The sequence below is a fragment of the Centroberyx affinis genome, unplaced genomic scaffold, assembly GCF_046629955.1.
Source record: "Centroberyx affinis isolate AG114_WGS23_722 - 3 ecotype Tasmania unplaced genomic scaffold, CSIRO-AGI_Caff_v1 ptg000053l_1, whole genome shotgun sequence".
Lineage (NCBI taxonomy): Eukaryota > Metazoa > Chordata > Actinopteri > Beryciformes > Berycidae > Centroberyx > Centroberyx affinis.
In genome coordinates this window covers 123,407-137,721 of record NW_027278765.1, presented here as the reverse complement: position 1 = coordinate 137,721, position 14,315 = coordinate 123,407, and the positions used below count along the sequence as shown (strand labels likewise).

The 14,315-nt window shown below is 44.2% G+C and overlaps 1 protein-coding gene across 1 annotated transcript; it reads right to left on the bottom strand.

The window, feature by feature from the left end:
* Positions 1-1,494: 1,494 nt before the first annotated feature.
* Positions 1,495-4,179, bottom strand: LOC139643807 (tripartite motif-containing protein 16-like). Its single transcript, XM_071519080.1, has 2 exons — positions 4,073-4,179; positions 1,495-4,011 (listed from the first exon to the last, which is right to left on the bottom strand). The coding sequence occupies exons 1-2, from the start codon at positions 4,177-4,179 to the stop codon at positions 2,517-2,519; spliced, it is 1,602 nt and encodes a 533-aa protein (XP_071375181.1). The 3' UTR covers positions 1,495-2,516.
* Positions 4,180-14,315: the final 10,136 nt, after the last annotated feature.

Genomic DNA, 14,315 nt, shown 5'->3' with positions numbered 1-14,315 from the left:
TTACCTCATTTCCACCCCTAAAACATGGTACCAAGGAACAGACCTGATAAACAGCCATAAAACTCCAATACACAGCCCTGTCTGTTAATCTCCAATGAGTCAGAAAGTCTGGGATGAGACCTGCGTTAAAGACAGATAGTAATTTTGCAGGAAAATCACAAGGTCGCTGCAGGCTCACACCAGCACTAAATTCATGCTCAAGCCTCAAAGCCTTTTCCTTTCTGTCCACTAGGTGGCCTCACTTCATTTCTCAATGTACTAGCTGTGTCCCTCCTGAACCCTGACTAAATTATGTTAGCGTCACTGTCTACAGGACACAGAATACACATTCACATTCACCAACATAACTTTATGTTTAGACAGTTTATCACAAAATAGTTGACATAAGTCACAGTAGGCCAGTAGTATTAGACCTTACAAGCAAGACCTGCTTTCTTCTTCTCCTGTCATCGTCCTGCTGTCTATATGTTGCATGGATTGTCCAGATTGTAAGCAGGACATGTGTGAGTGTGTGTACATATGAATACACACTGCTGTATACAGTGATGTAGTGGTAAATACAAAAGATCATCATAAGGCAAACAACCACCAAAATAAACAAAAATCTAGTATATTTTCAGAAAAACATTGTTTTTTTTCCCCATTAGAAGACCTTATCTTCATACAAAAGACTGTGAAATTCATATTGATTTCTGTCAGTTAACAAATAAAAAGGTGGGTAAACTAAGACTGTCTGTGTTTACCCTCCACTACATCCCTGCCTTGATGTTTTTACAACAGTCACTGCAATCCATTAGTGGCTGCCAGCCAAGCAGACACATGATACACAGATATGGAGATGCATTAGCAGATGCAGATGAAGCTGGTCACTTTACTGCAGAGAGGAGAGGCTCATCCTCACATTTATGCAAACTGACTGACAGACTGTTGCAGGTCATTCCCCTGTCTCTCTCCACTGTAGACGATCCAATAAAGTTGAAAAGCCATTAAAAAAAACAACAGCATGGCTTCTTGGTGCCACTCTGTTCACTGACTCACACAGTGTAATGCTTATGACAACACATTCTATGCTGAGGTCACTTCCCTTCACTCGGGAAAGGAAAATATGTGCATTTCAAATGATAAGGAATCATACAATTATTTGGAAATTTTAGATAGATAGGTAGATAGATAGATATCAAAGGAAGGAGGCAAGGACCTTGATTTATAAAATAACCTACATCAAATCTGTTCTCATATGTGTGTCACATGACATATCACTCATACGCGTGACTGAACAAAACTTTTTCTCAAACTTGACCTGGAAATGATCAGATGAATTCTTCATGGTTTTCCAGGCTTTTCAGGCCTGTGGAAGAAAACCTGTTGATTGAGCAAGTGCACAAAGACAATGTTGCTTGTAAAAAGCAACAAATGATTGAAAAGTGGGAGGTTGCCATCTTAGTCATGACAAAGCTGTTTCAGTGAAGAAAGTTACAAGGATAGAGATTGATTGGTAAATGTTATCCATTCACACTGTCCTTCAGTCTTTCCATCTAAACATTCACTTCATTCATACATTTAACCAGTTCCATTAACAACAGGATTGTCCTTCATTCTTTCCATCTTCACTAGTGTTTCTTCTTTGGTAACACTGCTGCTTCATTTGACTTTTGATTCCACATCTGCTCTAAACATTAAGACTGCACTTTGTTGTGTTTTAGGGGGAAAATGGCCTCAGTTATACTGTCATATTAGTTTCACATTTTCTCTAGCAGCTTTCATAGACTTCCTGGAATGAATACACAAGAAATATTTCATTCATTCTTGGAAAAAAAAAACTTTATTCATTTTTGCAAACATTCACTTTGTTCACACATCCAATCACTAAAGCCTGGTAAAGGACTCTGGTTCAGTCTTTCCATCTACATATTAACTTCATCCACACAATCAATCTGTTAAACCAATATGTCATCACTGTGGAGGAAAACAATGAATGCTCTCCCTATTGATTATAATAATAATGATTACATTTGTAGTTCACTTTTCTCAACAAAGTTACAAGGGGCCAGGAACAAAATCAACATGTTAACAACTATTCAGCTATAATAAAGGGGAGACTTCTAGTGCTGCTCCATTAAGGCCCATGCAGTGGAACAGAAATAGCAGAAAATATTACAGCAACAATACAAATATACAACAGACATAAGGACTATATAGACCACACAACAGTTTATGTTTTCATATGAATAAATGTCAGTTTGGATACTCTCTATCACTGACTGATAAAACACAAAGAAAAGGAAAGAAAAAGAAAAGAGCGCCACCTACAGAAAGTCAAACTGCATCAACAGAAAATCCAAGGAAAAAGACGTGACAGTCCCGCCCACACTGTTTGATTGACAGGTGGGAACTGGGAAGTGCAGTGCAAAAACACCAAAGCAATGAGCGCTGAGCAACAAAGACGGAGACAAAAAATAATTTAAAAAAACAGAAAAAAACAGAATCTCACACATTGCTACTTTAATCACTCCTGTCTACTTGAGCTTACACAACTCAGCAGTGGCTCCATAATTACCAAGCCTAAATCCAGGATGGAGAGGCTGAGTGAATGTGGTCTGGACTCTGTGGAGGAGAGTCATGTTTTCAGAGACGCTGTAGAAGGACAGAATACCTGCTCTGTGATCCAGGTACACTCCTACTCTGGAGGACAGAGGGCCTGGGATGGGAGTTGTGATCTTGTTATGTATGAATTGATAACTATTGTTGTAATCATGTAATGCCCAAGACTTGTCACTGAATCTAAATTTACTTTCATCCCCTGTTCTGCTAATATCTTTATATGCGACTGCTATTGAAACTCCCTTCCCACTCCTCTTCACCTCCCAGTAACAACGTCCAGTCAGACTCTCTCTACTCAGGACCTGCCACCAGTTAATGAATCTGTCTGGGTGACTAAAATATAACTGTTCCTCTCTCATACATGTTACTTTTCTGTTCCCATCAGATAATGACAGCAGTGTGTTTGCTGTGTTTGGATCCAGTGTGATCTGATGTGAATATTGTAAGAATTCAGCTCTGGTCTTGGGCTCTGGTTGTGGCAGTAAAACATCCACTTCAGTCACTGTCCATGAGATCTTAGGCCATTCCTCTGTAAGAATGCCCTGTAGTTTATCTCTGGCCTCTGACACAGCTGCAGTCACATCCTCAAAGTAGCGCAGAGGACGGATATTGGTGCCGGGTGAGTCTGTAGATTCACTGAGACGTGACAGCGAGGGGTAACTGTGTAGAAAATGGATGTGATCCTCTGTGTGTGAGAGCTGCTCCAGCTCAGCGTCTTTCCTCCTCAGCTCAGCGATCTCCCGCTTCAGCTTCTCCTGAAGTTCTTCGGCCCGACTCGCTTCCTCTTTCTGCCGGGATCTGATCCGCTCCTTCGCATCAGAGCTTCTCTTCTCAATGAACCGGACCAGCTCAGTGAAGATCTTCTCACTGTCCTCCACCGCTTTATCAGCAGAGCCATTGATAGCCTCCGCCTGCTGTTGAAGCACCTTCACGTCTTTCTCTCTGTCCTGGATTCTCTGCTGGATTTTTTGCCGACTCACCCCGAGCTCTTTCTGCCTCTCGGTCCTTTCTGCTGCAACTGAGACTTTTTTGTGGCCTTCATGTTCATCCATGGAGCAGAGATAACAGATACACTGCTGATCAGTACGGCAGAAAACCTTCATCACCTCGTCATGACGAGCGCAGATGTTCTCCTGAAGCTTTACAGTGGCTTCCACCAGCTTGTGTTTCTTTAATGGAGCAACATCATAGTGAGGCTGGAGGTGCTGCTCACAGTAAGAGACCAGACACACCAGACAGGACTTGAGGGCTTTCAGCTTTCTCCCAGTGCAGACATCACAGGCCACATCTCCAGGTCCGGCATAGCAGAGATCAGGAGGAGCAGCTTGAAGTCCTGTCTTCCTCAGTTCCTCCACCAACTCTGCTAACATGGTGTTTTTCACCAGGACAGGCCTTGGTGTGAAGGTCTGTCTGCACTGGGGGCAGCTGTGGATTTTCCTCTGATCCTCTTCATCCCAGCAGCTTTTAATACATGCAGTAGCTGTGCCCACAGGGAATAGTCACCGGATCCTTCAGTAGATCCAGACAGATGGAACAGCAGAGTTTTGCCCCGTCCAGCTGAATTCCTCGCTGCGCCATTTCACTTCTCAGTGACAGTGAGTGTCAGATAGTTTCACTTTCTCTCATCAGAAGGAAGTTGGGCTCTGATCCAAACCAAACCTCTGTTCCTTTTCTTCATGTTCATGTGCTGATCTGCAGTGAATGGGCTTGTCAGCTCTTGCACTTCACAACATGCTCTTTACACCCATCTTTAAACTGGCAGATCTGTGAAAGGGGAGGGAACAGGAAATATGTGGGCAGAATGGAACTGGCTGTATTTGACTCCAGGAAGTAAAGGGAGGGGTTATCGGGGTTTGCTTGATTCCAGGAAGAGGAGCGGTTTTGAAGAGGCAGCGTGTGCTTAGCCCTTGTTTACAATATGAAGTGAAGATTATGACAAATAAAAATGGAATAGTTAAACTTGGGGTCAGTGATCTCAATGGGATATTAAAAAAGCACACAACTTTTGCTCTCTCTCTTTCTCTCTCTCTCTCTCTCTCTCTCTCTCTCTCTCTCTCTCTCTCATGCGTGGGCGTTTGCTGAGTGTGTGGAGAGTGTGTCAAATGGTGGTTGTGTGTTTTTACTTAAAGGTTATCAGGTTTTGCTTCATTTGCTTCAGTTTTATGTGTTCCTGTATGTATAGGCTAGTACACAAATGTTGTGTGTGTGTGTGTGTGTGTGTCTGTGAGAGAGAAGCTACATAATATAATACTGGGTTCTCAGTGGGGTACACACTGAGAACCACATCAGTTTTTCTCCAGGTAAATCCACTGCATTTGCTACTTGAGAGATTAAATTATATTGATTTCTTGGGAAGGTTTAGATTGTTACTCTTAGTTAATAGCACAAATAAAGAAGCTTTTTCAAAATAAATGTTTTTTTATCTCTAATCTCTCCTCATCTTTTACTTTATTTTTGAATGTTTATAATAATTTAATCTTTGAAACACAATGTATTGTTCATATAGGCTAGGTATTGCAGTAATCGTTACTGTCACTTTAAGAAACTCCCTTGCAACAACACACAGTGCTATGGCTTCATCAAATAAGAAACACAAGAGCCAATGAATTAGAATGAGTTCCTGAAAAGAGATGTAGGCCGACGGTTTTAATCAAAACGAATCTGATAAAGAAAATAAAAAAGGACCTTCTTGGAGACATTATGGTGGTTTTTGTTCAGAAAGTTGAACTACATGAAATCACATTGAAATGGTGGTTACTAATTCACTGCTTTGCAAGAAGAACACAACGTTTTTCTTCACAAGTGTGAGATATTCCTTCATCACTTCACACTAGTACAGCAGGTCTTCCTTGGACTTTACGTCTGGGAATGTCTGCTTCAGCACAGGCTTTCATTTTATCATTTTCCATGTTGTCATGTTAAAGACAGACAGTAATGCTGTAAATTCATGCTCAAGCCTCAAAGCCTTTTCCTTTCTGTCCACTAGGTGGCCTCACTTCATTTCTCAATGTACTAGCTGTATCCCTCCTGAACTCCGACTAAATGATGTTCACTTCACTGTCTACAGGACACAGAATACACATTCACATTCACCAACATAACTTTATGTTTGGACAGTTTATCACAAAATGGTTGACATAAGTCACAGTAGGCCAGTAGTATTAGACCTTACAAGCAAGACCTGCTTTCTTCTTCTCCTGTCATCGTCCTGCTGTCTATATGTTGCATGGATTGTCCAGATTGTAAGCAGGACATGTGTGAGTGTGTGTACATATGAATACACACTGCTGTATACAGTGATGTAGTGGTAAATACAAAAGATCATCATGAGGCAAACAACCACCAAAATAAACAAATATCTAGTATATTTTCAGAAAAACATTGCTTTTTTTCCCATTAGAAGACCTTATCTTCATACAACATATGAGTTTGATTCTACGAAACTATGAATTTATGAATGAATTCATATTGATTTCTGTCAGTTAAAACAAAAAAAAAGGTGGGTAAACTAAGACTGTCTGTGTTTACCCTCCACTACATCCCTGCTTGGATGTTTTTACAACAGTCACTGCAATCCATTAGTGGCTGCCAGCCAAGCAGACACATGATACACAGATATGGAGATGCATTAGCAGATGCAGATGAAGCTGGTCACTTTACTGCAGAGAGGAGAGGCTCATCCTCACATTTATGCAAACTGACTGACAGACTGTTACAGGTCATTCCCCTGTCTCTCTCCACTGTAGACGATCCAATAAAGTTGAAAAGCCATTAAAAAAAACAACTCTCTGTTCACTGACTCACACAGTGTAATGCTTATGGCAACACATCCTATGCTGAGGTCACTTCCCTTCACACGGGAAAAGAAAATATAATTATTTCAAATCATAAAGAATTACACAATTATTTGGAGATTTTAGATAGATAGTGTTGTGGAAATTCTGCAATAAAGGAGAGCGACAACAAACTTGACGTTGTCGGCAGGATAACTCGAGTGAATCCACCTGGACTCAGCGCTGACGGAGGAAGCTGTGCGCACGGTTGGGGTTAGAGTCCCGGTCACCCAACCTCCTCTGACAAACAGAGTGGAGAAGGGGAACCTGAAGCCTGAGGACGGAGCCGTGACACCGCAGTCATCCTGAACCTTTGGTGGAAGGAGAGGCACGGCACATTGTCATTTCTGGTAAGGTCAGCTGAGGAAGTGTGTTAAATTAGGAAAACACTGAAAGGAAGATTCTTGCACAGGGTGTATAACTGACGAGTTACTAGGGCAGGTCAGGAGACCGCTAGAGAATCTGGGTATATACCGAGGGGTGAATTAGGGCCACCCAACACCAGTAGGTCAGGAGACCATTAGATGAAAATCTAACAGTACTGGTAGGTCAGGAGACCACAAATTTAAAAGACAAAAGGGGATCCAATAATAGCAAAAAATTAAGGGACGTCCAGGAGGAAGAGAGAAAGAATACAAATGGTCCAAATGCCCAGTTTATGGAAAAGAATTTTCTGGGCAGTTGTGGACAGTTGGCGTTATGGGTAAAAGAGTGTGTTTTTCCCCCAGGGGGAAGTTTCAGTGTGAGACAGATAATACAGTTGAAGAAAATGTTAGAACAAAGGGAACAGGAAAGCAATGATACTCATAATAATATGTCTAAGAAAAAACAAAAGACTCACCAGCCGTTTAAAGCTGATTGGAAGGCATTTATGGAATGACATAATGAAGCTGTGGCCAGGGACAGAAAAAGTGAGACAGGGAAAGGTCAAACTAAACTGTCTCAGTGTCTGAAGTATGCAGATCCCGACCTTGACCCAACTCCGCCGCGGACCCAGCCACCACCGCCACCGGAGGAACCAGTGCCAGAAGAAAACCAAGGGCCGACAGGAGGTGTTGAACCCAGTGCGCCCTCAGAAACTCCCGGACCATCATCAACGAACTGGTTCGCGGGGCTCTTCAGCCCCCCTAAGACAAGGTCAGGAGCATCATATGGATCAGGCGAACAGTCGGCAGTCCAGATGCCAATCATCGAAGTGGCAGGCGGCGACGGGGCAGCCATGCTGGTTTAAAGACCATGGACAATGACTGAGATGAAGGAGGTAATGAAAGACTTACCCCCTCACCACAACAACAGTCCTGAATTTGTGAGACAATTGGAGGTCATGATCGCCCAGTTTAAACCCACCACCCAGGAAATGAGACAACTCCTCATGACTACCCTGGGATTGGGATGGGCCAGAGTAGAGGGAAATTTTCCCCTAGATGACATCCGCCAGTAGGTGGCAGGAGACAACGCCGCTTACAACGGGCCAGTGACTGAGTTAATGAACCGCATCAGAGACGCCTATCCAGTGAAAATGAACATCAGAAATCTGGCTGAATGTCACCAAGAACCAAAAGAAGGTGTCCGGAATTTCCTGGCCAGGCTAACTGAAGCCCACAACCTATACAGTGGCCTGCAAGCGCCAGCGGCGGGTGCAGGAGAACCAGATCTGACCCCATGGGAGGCCCACCTGAGAGACCGCTTCCTCATGGGACTCCGAAAGGACATTCGCGACCACGTTCGCACACACTGTGTGAACTGTGACACCGGGTGACTGACAGACATTGAAAACCATGCAGTCCATGCTGAAAAACTGTTCACTGAATGAGACAACAAGAAAAACACGAAAGATCAACAACGTCTCCAACTGGCCCAAATAGCACTCCTGGAGGGAGCAGCAGACAGAGGAGAAGGAAGAGGGCGAGGCCAAAGTCGAGGGGGACGGGGAGGACGAGGTGGAGGCCGTGGAAGAGGCAGAGGAAAGCCTGACAACGATGGAACCTGCTTCATCTGTGGTTCCAAGGACCATTGGGCCAAGAACTGTCCAAAGAAAAAGGGAAGAGAGAAGGGCAATGGTGGAGATTGACAGGACGCGGAGTCGGGGACAGGTCGGGAGGAATCTGCAGAAACAGCGACACGTGAGAACACCCAAACACTAACACAAATATTTTCAGAATGTCAGAACTTAAGAACTTAATTCAATTGGCAATTGAACATTTAGAACAAAAAGAAAATAGTGAAGCTGGTCAGGGAACGTTCACTTATTTGACACAGCTTACAAGGTTATGCCCAAAGTGACACTAATGGTCTCAGGTCAAATGATATCATTTCTGGTGGACTCAGGCTGACAGATAACGCGCCTGGGTCAGTGAATGATTTCCTGGTACAGCAAGCTCACACACACATGCCTTCCAAAAGGGGAACAGATTTCATGAAAAAGTTACATTGCACGACCACATATCAGAAGGAGCAGACGAAAGTTTTGAAAAAGATTGGTTCAGAAAAGGACAGGAGAGAGATAAATTAACTACAGATTGGCTATATTGGCGACCAAATAGGTGTGCAGTAGGGGTCATATTGACGGACACCCTGAAAAATACATTTTTCAATGTATGGGATTCCACGCCTCACATCTCCCTGGCCAAAGCCATGAATCAGAGATGGGAGGACCTGGGCCCATGGGTAAAAAGTGTAGAAAAGAAAAATATTGGAAAGATACTAAAACATCTGGGGCACAATATAATGAGAATTTTGACACCTATAGGAAAAGATGTCAAACAACCTTTTATGCTAAAAGAACTGTTGAACTGGTGCCAGAAGGGAAGCCTCACACAATGATGATGCTACAAGCCCTAACACCAGATTCACCTGAATTATCTAGTGTGCCGCAGACATTGTGGGCTCAACACAAATATGATGTTGGGTTATTAATTGGAGCTCAACCGGTTGAGGTAATGCCAAAGTCAACATACAGGCCCTGTAAACACCAATACCCGCTAAAACAAGAAGCCATAGATGGCATAACACCAGATTTGAATCACTAGTGAAAGCCGGCATAATAGTACCATGTGAAACTTCTCCTGTCAGAACACCAATTTTTCCTGTTAAAAAGATCAGAGCTGAAGGTGCCCCCGTGGAGTGGCGCTTCGTGCAAGATTTGCAAGCAGTAAACGATGCAGTGCGCGCTCGTGCACCTAATGTTCCGAACCCCCACACCATCTTATCACAAGTTCCACCTGAGAGTAAATTTTTCTCAATAGTGGACCTGGCAAATGCATTTTTCAGCATCCCGGTGTATCCAGATTCACAGTACTGGTTTGCTTTCTCATTTCAGGGTAAAACCTGGACATGGATGCGCCTATGTCAAGGTTACAATGAAAGCCCTGCAATTTATAACACAGCATTAAAAGAATGTCTTAATTCATTGGTTTTGCCAGCAGGAAGCGCGTTGTTACAATATGTTGATGATTTGATGGTGTGTTCTCCAACAGAGGAAGCATGCAAACAAGACACACTTGCGCTGTTGCAACACCCTAGCCAAAACAGGAAATAAAGCAAGCTTGAGTAAATTACAGTGGGTGCAATCCAAGATAAAGTTCCTGGGACATGACATAAGTGGGGAGGGCAAATCCTTATCCCCTGATCAAGTCCAGGCTATACAGCAGCTGCCTAAACCACAAACTAAAAGACAGGTTATGAGTTTCCTGGGAATGACATCATACTGCAGACAGTGGGTTCCAAATTATGCTGAAATAGAAGCACCATTAGCAGGAATAGCCCACGGTAAAGGACTGACCCCGACTCAGACAGTGACTTGGACACCAGAGGCAGAAAAAGCCTTTGTAGACCTTGAAGTGGCGTTACAAACGACGCCCACCCTAGGTTTACCTGACATGACCAGACTGTTCATACAGACTGTGGACGAAAGACAAGGGTTTATGACATCAGTACTGCTACAAGAGCATGGGGGTAAAATGAGACCAGTAGCGTACTTCTCATCCAAACTTGATGTTGTAGCCGCAGGGCTACCAAAATGCCTTAGAGCAGTAGCTGCAGCGGAGGCAGCAGTCACAGCATCCAGGGATCTGGTGGGTTATAATAATCTTACTCTCCTAGTTCCTCACACTGTGTCTATCATATTGCTTGAACAAAAGACCGCACATCTGTCTGCTGCCAGGTGGTTGAAGTACAACACAATACTGCTTGAAATGCCTAACATAACTGTTAAAAGATGTACTGTGCATAACCCTGCTACTCCTCTCCCAACTCCAGAGGATGGCGAGCCTCACGACTGTGTTGCAGCAATAACTGAAGTTTGTTCCCCCAGGCCGGACATGCAGGAAGTTCCCCTCCAGAATGCTGACTTAGAGCTGTTTGTGGATGGATCAGCTTCTTGCAACCCAGACACAGGCCTAAATCAAGCAGGCTATGCTGTGGTAACGTTACATGACACATGGAGGCAGAACCTCTGCCTGGCAATTACTCGGCACAAGCAGCCGAACTAGTGGCCATAACAAGAGCCAATGTGTTGGCTAAGGGCAAAATAGTTAACATCTATACTGATAGTCGTTATGCCTTTGGAGTAGTGCATGATTTTGGCACATTGTGGAAACACAGAAAATACTTAACATCCACAGGAAAACCAATTGCGCATCACAAACTAGTGTCTGAATTGCTTGAAGCTATCCAGTTGCCTGCACAAGTTGCAGTATGCAAGTGTGAGGCTCACACTAACCGAACAGACTCTGTTTCACAGGGAAACGCAAGGGCAGATGCAGCCGCCAAGGCAGCAGCCACACAGCAGATAACAACCATTTGCTTAGCCGAGTCAGAGCTGCCTGTAACACCAGTCGCTGAGTTACAGGAACTGCAAAGCATAGCATCAAAAGAGGAAGTCGCTCTGTGGGAAAAGAGTGGGTGTGCACAGAAAGATAAGGTATGGTATGGCCCTGATGACAAACCATGTCTGCCTAAATACTTATTCCCTTTCTATGCTAAGTTGACACATGGTAAATATCATGTGTCAAAAGCGGGGATGTATCAGGAATTAAGTAGATACTGGTACACAAAAGGCTTCACAAATTACTCACAAAAATTTTGTAAACAATGTGTAATCTGTGCTAAAAGCAACGCTGGGAGAAGACAGCAAATGCCTCCCAGCGCATATCCACCACCAGACAAGCCATTTGATCACCTTCAAATGGATTTCATTGAAGTCACACCAAGTGAAGGAAAGAAATATCATCTGGTAATAGTGGACATGTTCTCAAAATGGGTGGAAGCATTCCCTACATCAAAAGCAGATGCTGGAGCCGTAGCAAAGGCCCTAATAAGGGAAATTATTCCACGATGGGGAATACCAGTAAAAACCAGTAGCGACAACGGGACACATTTTGTGAACACGGCCTTAAGGCAGGTGGGAGAGTATTTGGGCAATGACATGAAACAACAATGTGCATACCACCCACAGAGTGGTGGCGCGGTAGAAAGAGAGAATGGCACCCTCAAAAACAAATTGGCAAAATGTTGCGAAGAAACAGGTTTGAATTGGACAAAGGCACTACCCCTAGTGTTAATGCAAATGAGAGCTAGACAGCGTAACAGGAGTGGGCTAAGTCCCTTCGAAATCCTGTTCGCTCGACCTCTCAACACGGGGATAGGGCCCACAACTGACCTATGTGAAGATGAAATGTTACGTTATTGTGCAAACCTCTCCTCTATGCTTTCTACTATCCATAGACAGGTTAAGGATGCCCTACCACAGCACACCGCTACACCTCTACATGACCTGAAGCCAGGAGACTGGGTCGTGGTGAAGACCTCCAAGCGGAAGAATTGGAGGCCCCAGAGGTGGAACGGACCATTCCAGGTGTTGCTGACCACGGAGACGGCAGTTAAGATCGCTGAGAGGGTTACCTGGATCCATGCCAGCCACTGCAAGAGAGTTAACCTAGACTCTCCACCAAGCGCAGATCAAACTCAATAACACACGTCTCCCAAACAATCAACAACGTAACACATTATCTGGGGTGAGCAGAGGCTACACTGCTGATAAGATGGCGCCAACAAACAGACCATGGCACCCGTTCAGACACCCAGGATGGAGCTTGAGAGGCACAACAGGTTGCTTACTCTTATTGTCCATAATGATACTTTTGCCCATCCTGGTCATATTTGAACGACCATGGGAAGACCGATCCCGTGTAGGCCCCAATTCCACACACCTACACATAACACATCCAGCCAATCACACTAGACGATCACTGAAAGTTGCAAGGAGAACAAACACATCCGATAGCCACTGGTACCAATATGCCCGATATACTGCACGAAGCCATAGCAATTATTCCTGTATTGTCTGCCTGAAGTCCTATGTGACACTGCTCCTCACCCCCACACCTTACAATTACACTGCCTGCGCCAGTTGGTTAAAGAACCAAAATACCAGCTCAACTGACTACTGTGCAGCCCAATGCTTGGACCACTATGGGTCCAGTCGATATCCACAGGCAGCCTCCAACGGGTGTCAGCAGTGGGGATTTAAATTCCTGAAGGACCCCCCACTGCCACCACGAGTAAGTCTGATGGTATTGCATAGCTCCCAGTTTGAATGCTATGAGGCTAAAGCAGGCAACACCAGCGTAGGCAGTTTTACAGGACAGTGCACTCACCTATGGTTAGTGAATCACACAGACACTACCGGCATCTTGGAAGATCAACTGAACAGCACCAGCGTCACCTCAGTGCCAGCAGCAAAAGCGCTAATCTGGGCAGATCGCACAGTGGCAGACATGCTCTGGTATTGTGGAAGAAAACTCCGCAACACTCTACCCCCGGGATGGAAAGGGCGCTGCGTGAGAGTCATGCTGACAATGCCGGCCAAGGTGATTCCCACCTCACCTACCCCCACATCACGTAGATGGTGTAGGAGCACGTTCCAGGAGGATCCCAGAATATGGATTGACTCCATAAGGGTCCCCCGAGGAGTCCCAGATGAGTATAAGGCTAGGAATCAGGTGGCAGCAGGGTTTGAGTCCGTCTTGTGTTTGTGGTGCACCATTAATAAGAATGTGGATTGGATAAATTACATTTATTTTAATCATCAGAGATTTGTTAATTACAAACGAGATGCGCTGATCGCCCTAGGTGAGCAAACACATGCCACATCCCAAATGGCATCGCAGAATAGAATGACCTTAGACATGTTGCTAGCAGAGAAGTTTTGCACCATGTTCGGTGATACCTGTTGCACATTCATTCCTAATAACACTGCACCCGATGGCTCCTTCACCAAAGCCATGACGAAGTTGGAAACTTTGGCGGTCGAATTGAAAGAAAATGCCGGACACGGTAGGTGGGACCCGGACTGGTTCGAGGGCACGTTTGGCAAATGGGGAGCCCTCCTGGCCAAAGTGGGCATAGGTATAGGGTTCCTCCTCTTGGCCATACTAGGATGTTGCATCTTTCCTTTTGTCAAAGGACTGCTTCTGAAAACAATTGGACAATACACACGCATATCCCAAATAGATGAATTTTCCGATTCCGGATTGGATTCCTCCCTATCAGGGGGTGGACAGTTTTGAAGAAGAAGATACTATTGTGTGAATAATGAATGTGTCACAAATAAAGCTTAAACGAATCGTTTCCTTATGGGATAAAACATAATCTGTCTGATCATGCCTTGCAAACCTTAAGCTGTGTGCGCTTTACAGATTTCTCTATAGCTAATTTTGAATTGTGTAAAATGTTTTTGGATACAGAAATACACTCAGTGGGACCACTGAAGTGTGAAAGAATTTCTTATCTATTAAGAGGGCAATATTGTTTGTGTTTTAAGGGAAAGATTTTTTATTGGAATCATGCACTCTGGACAAATTTTTACTATACTTTTAAATG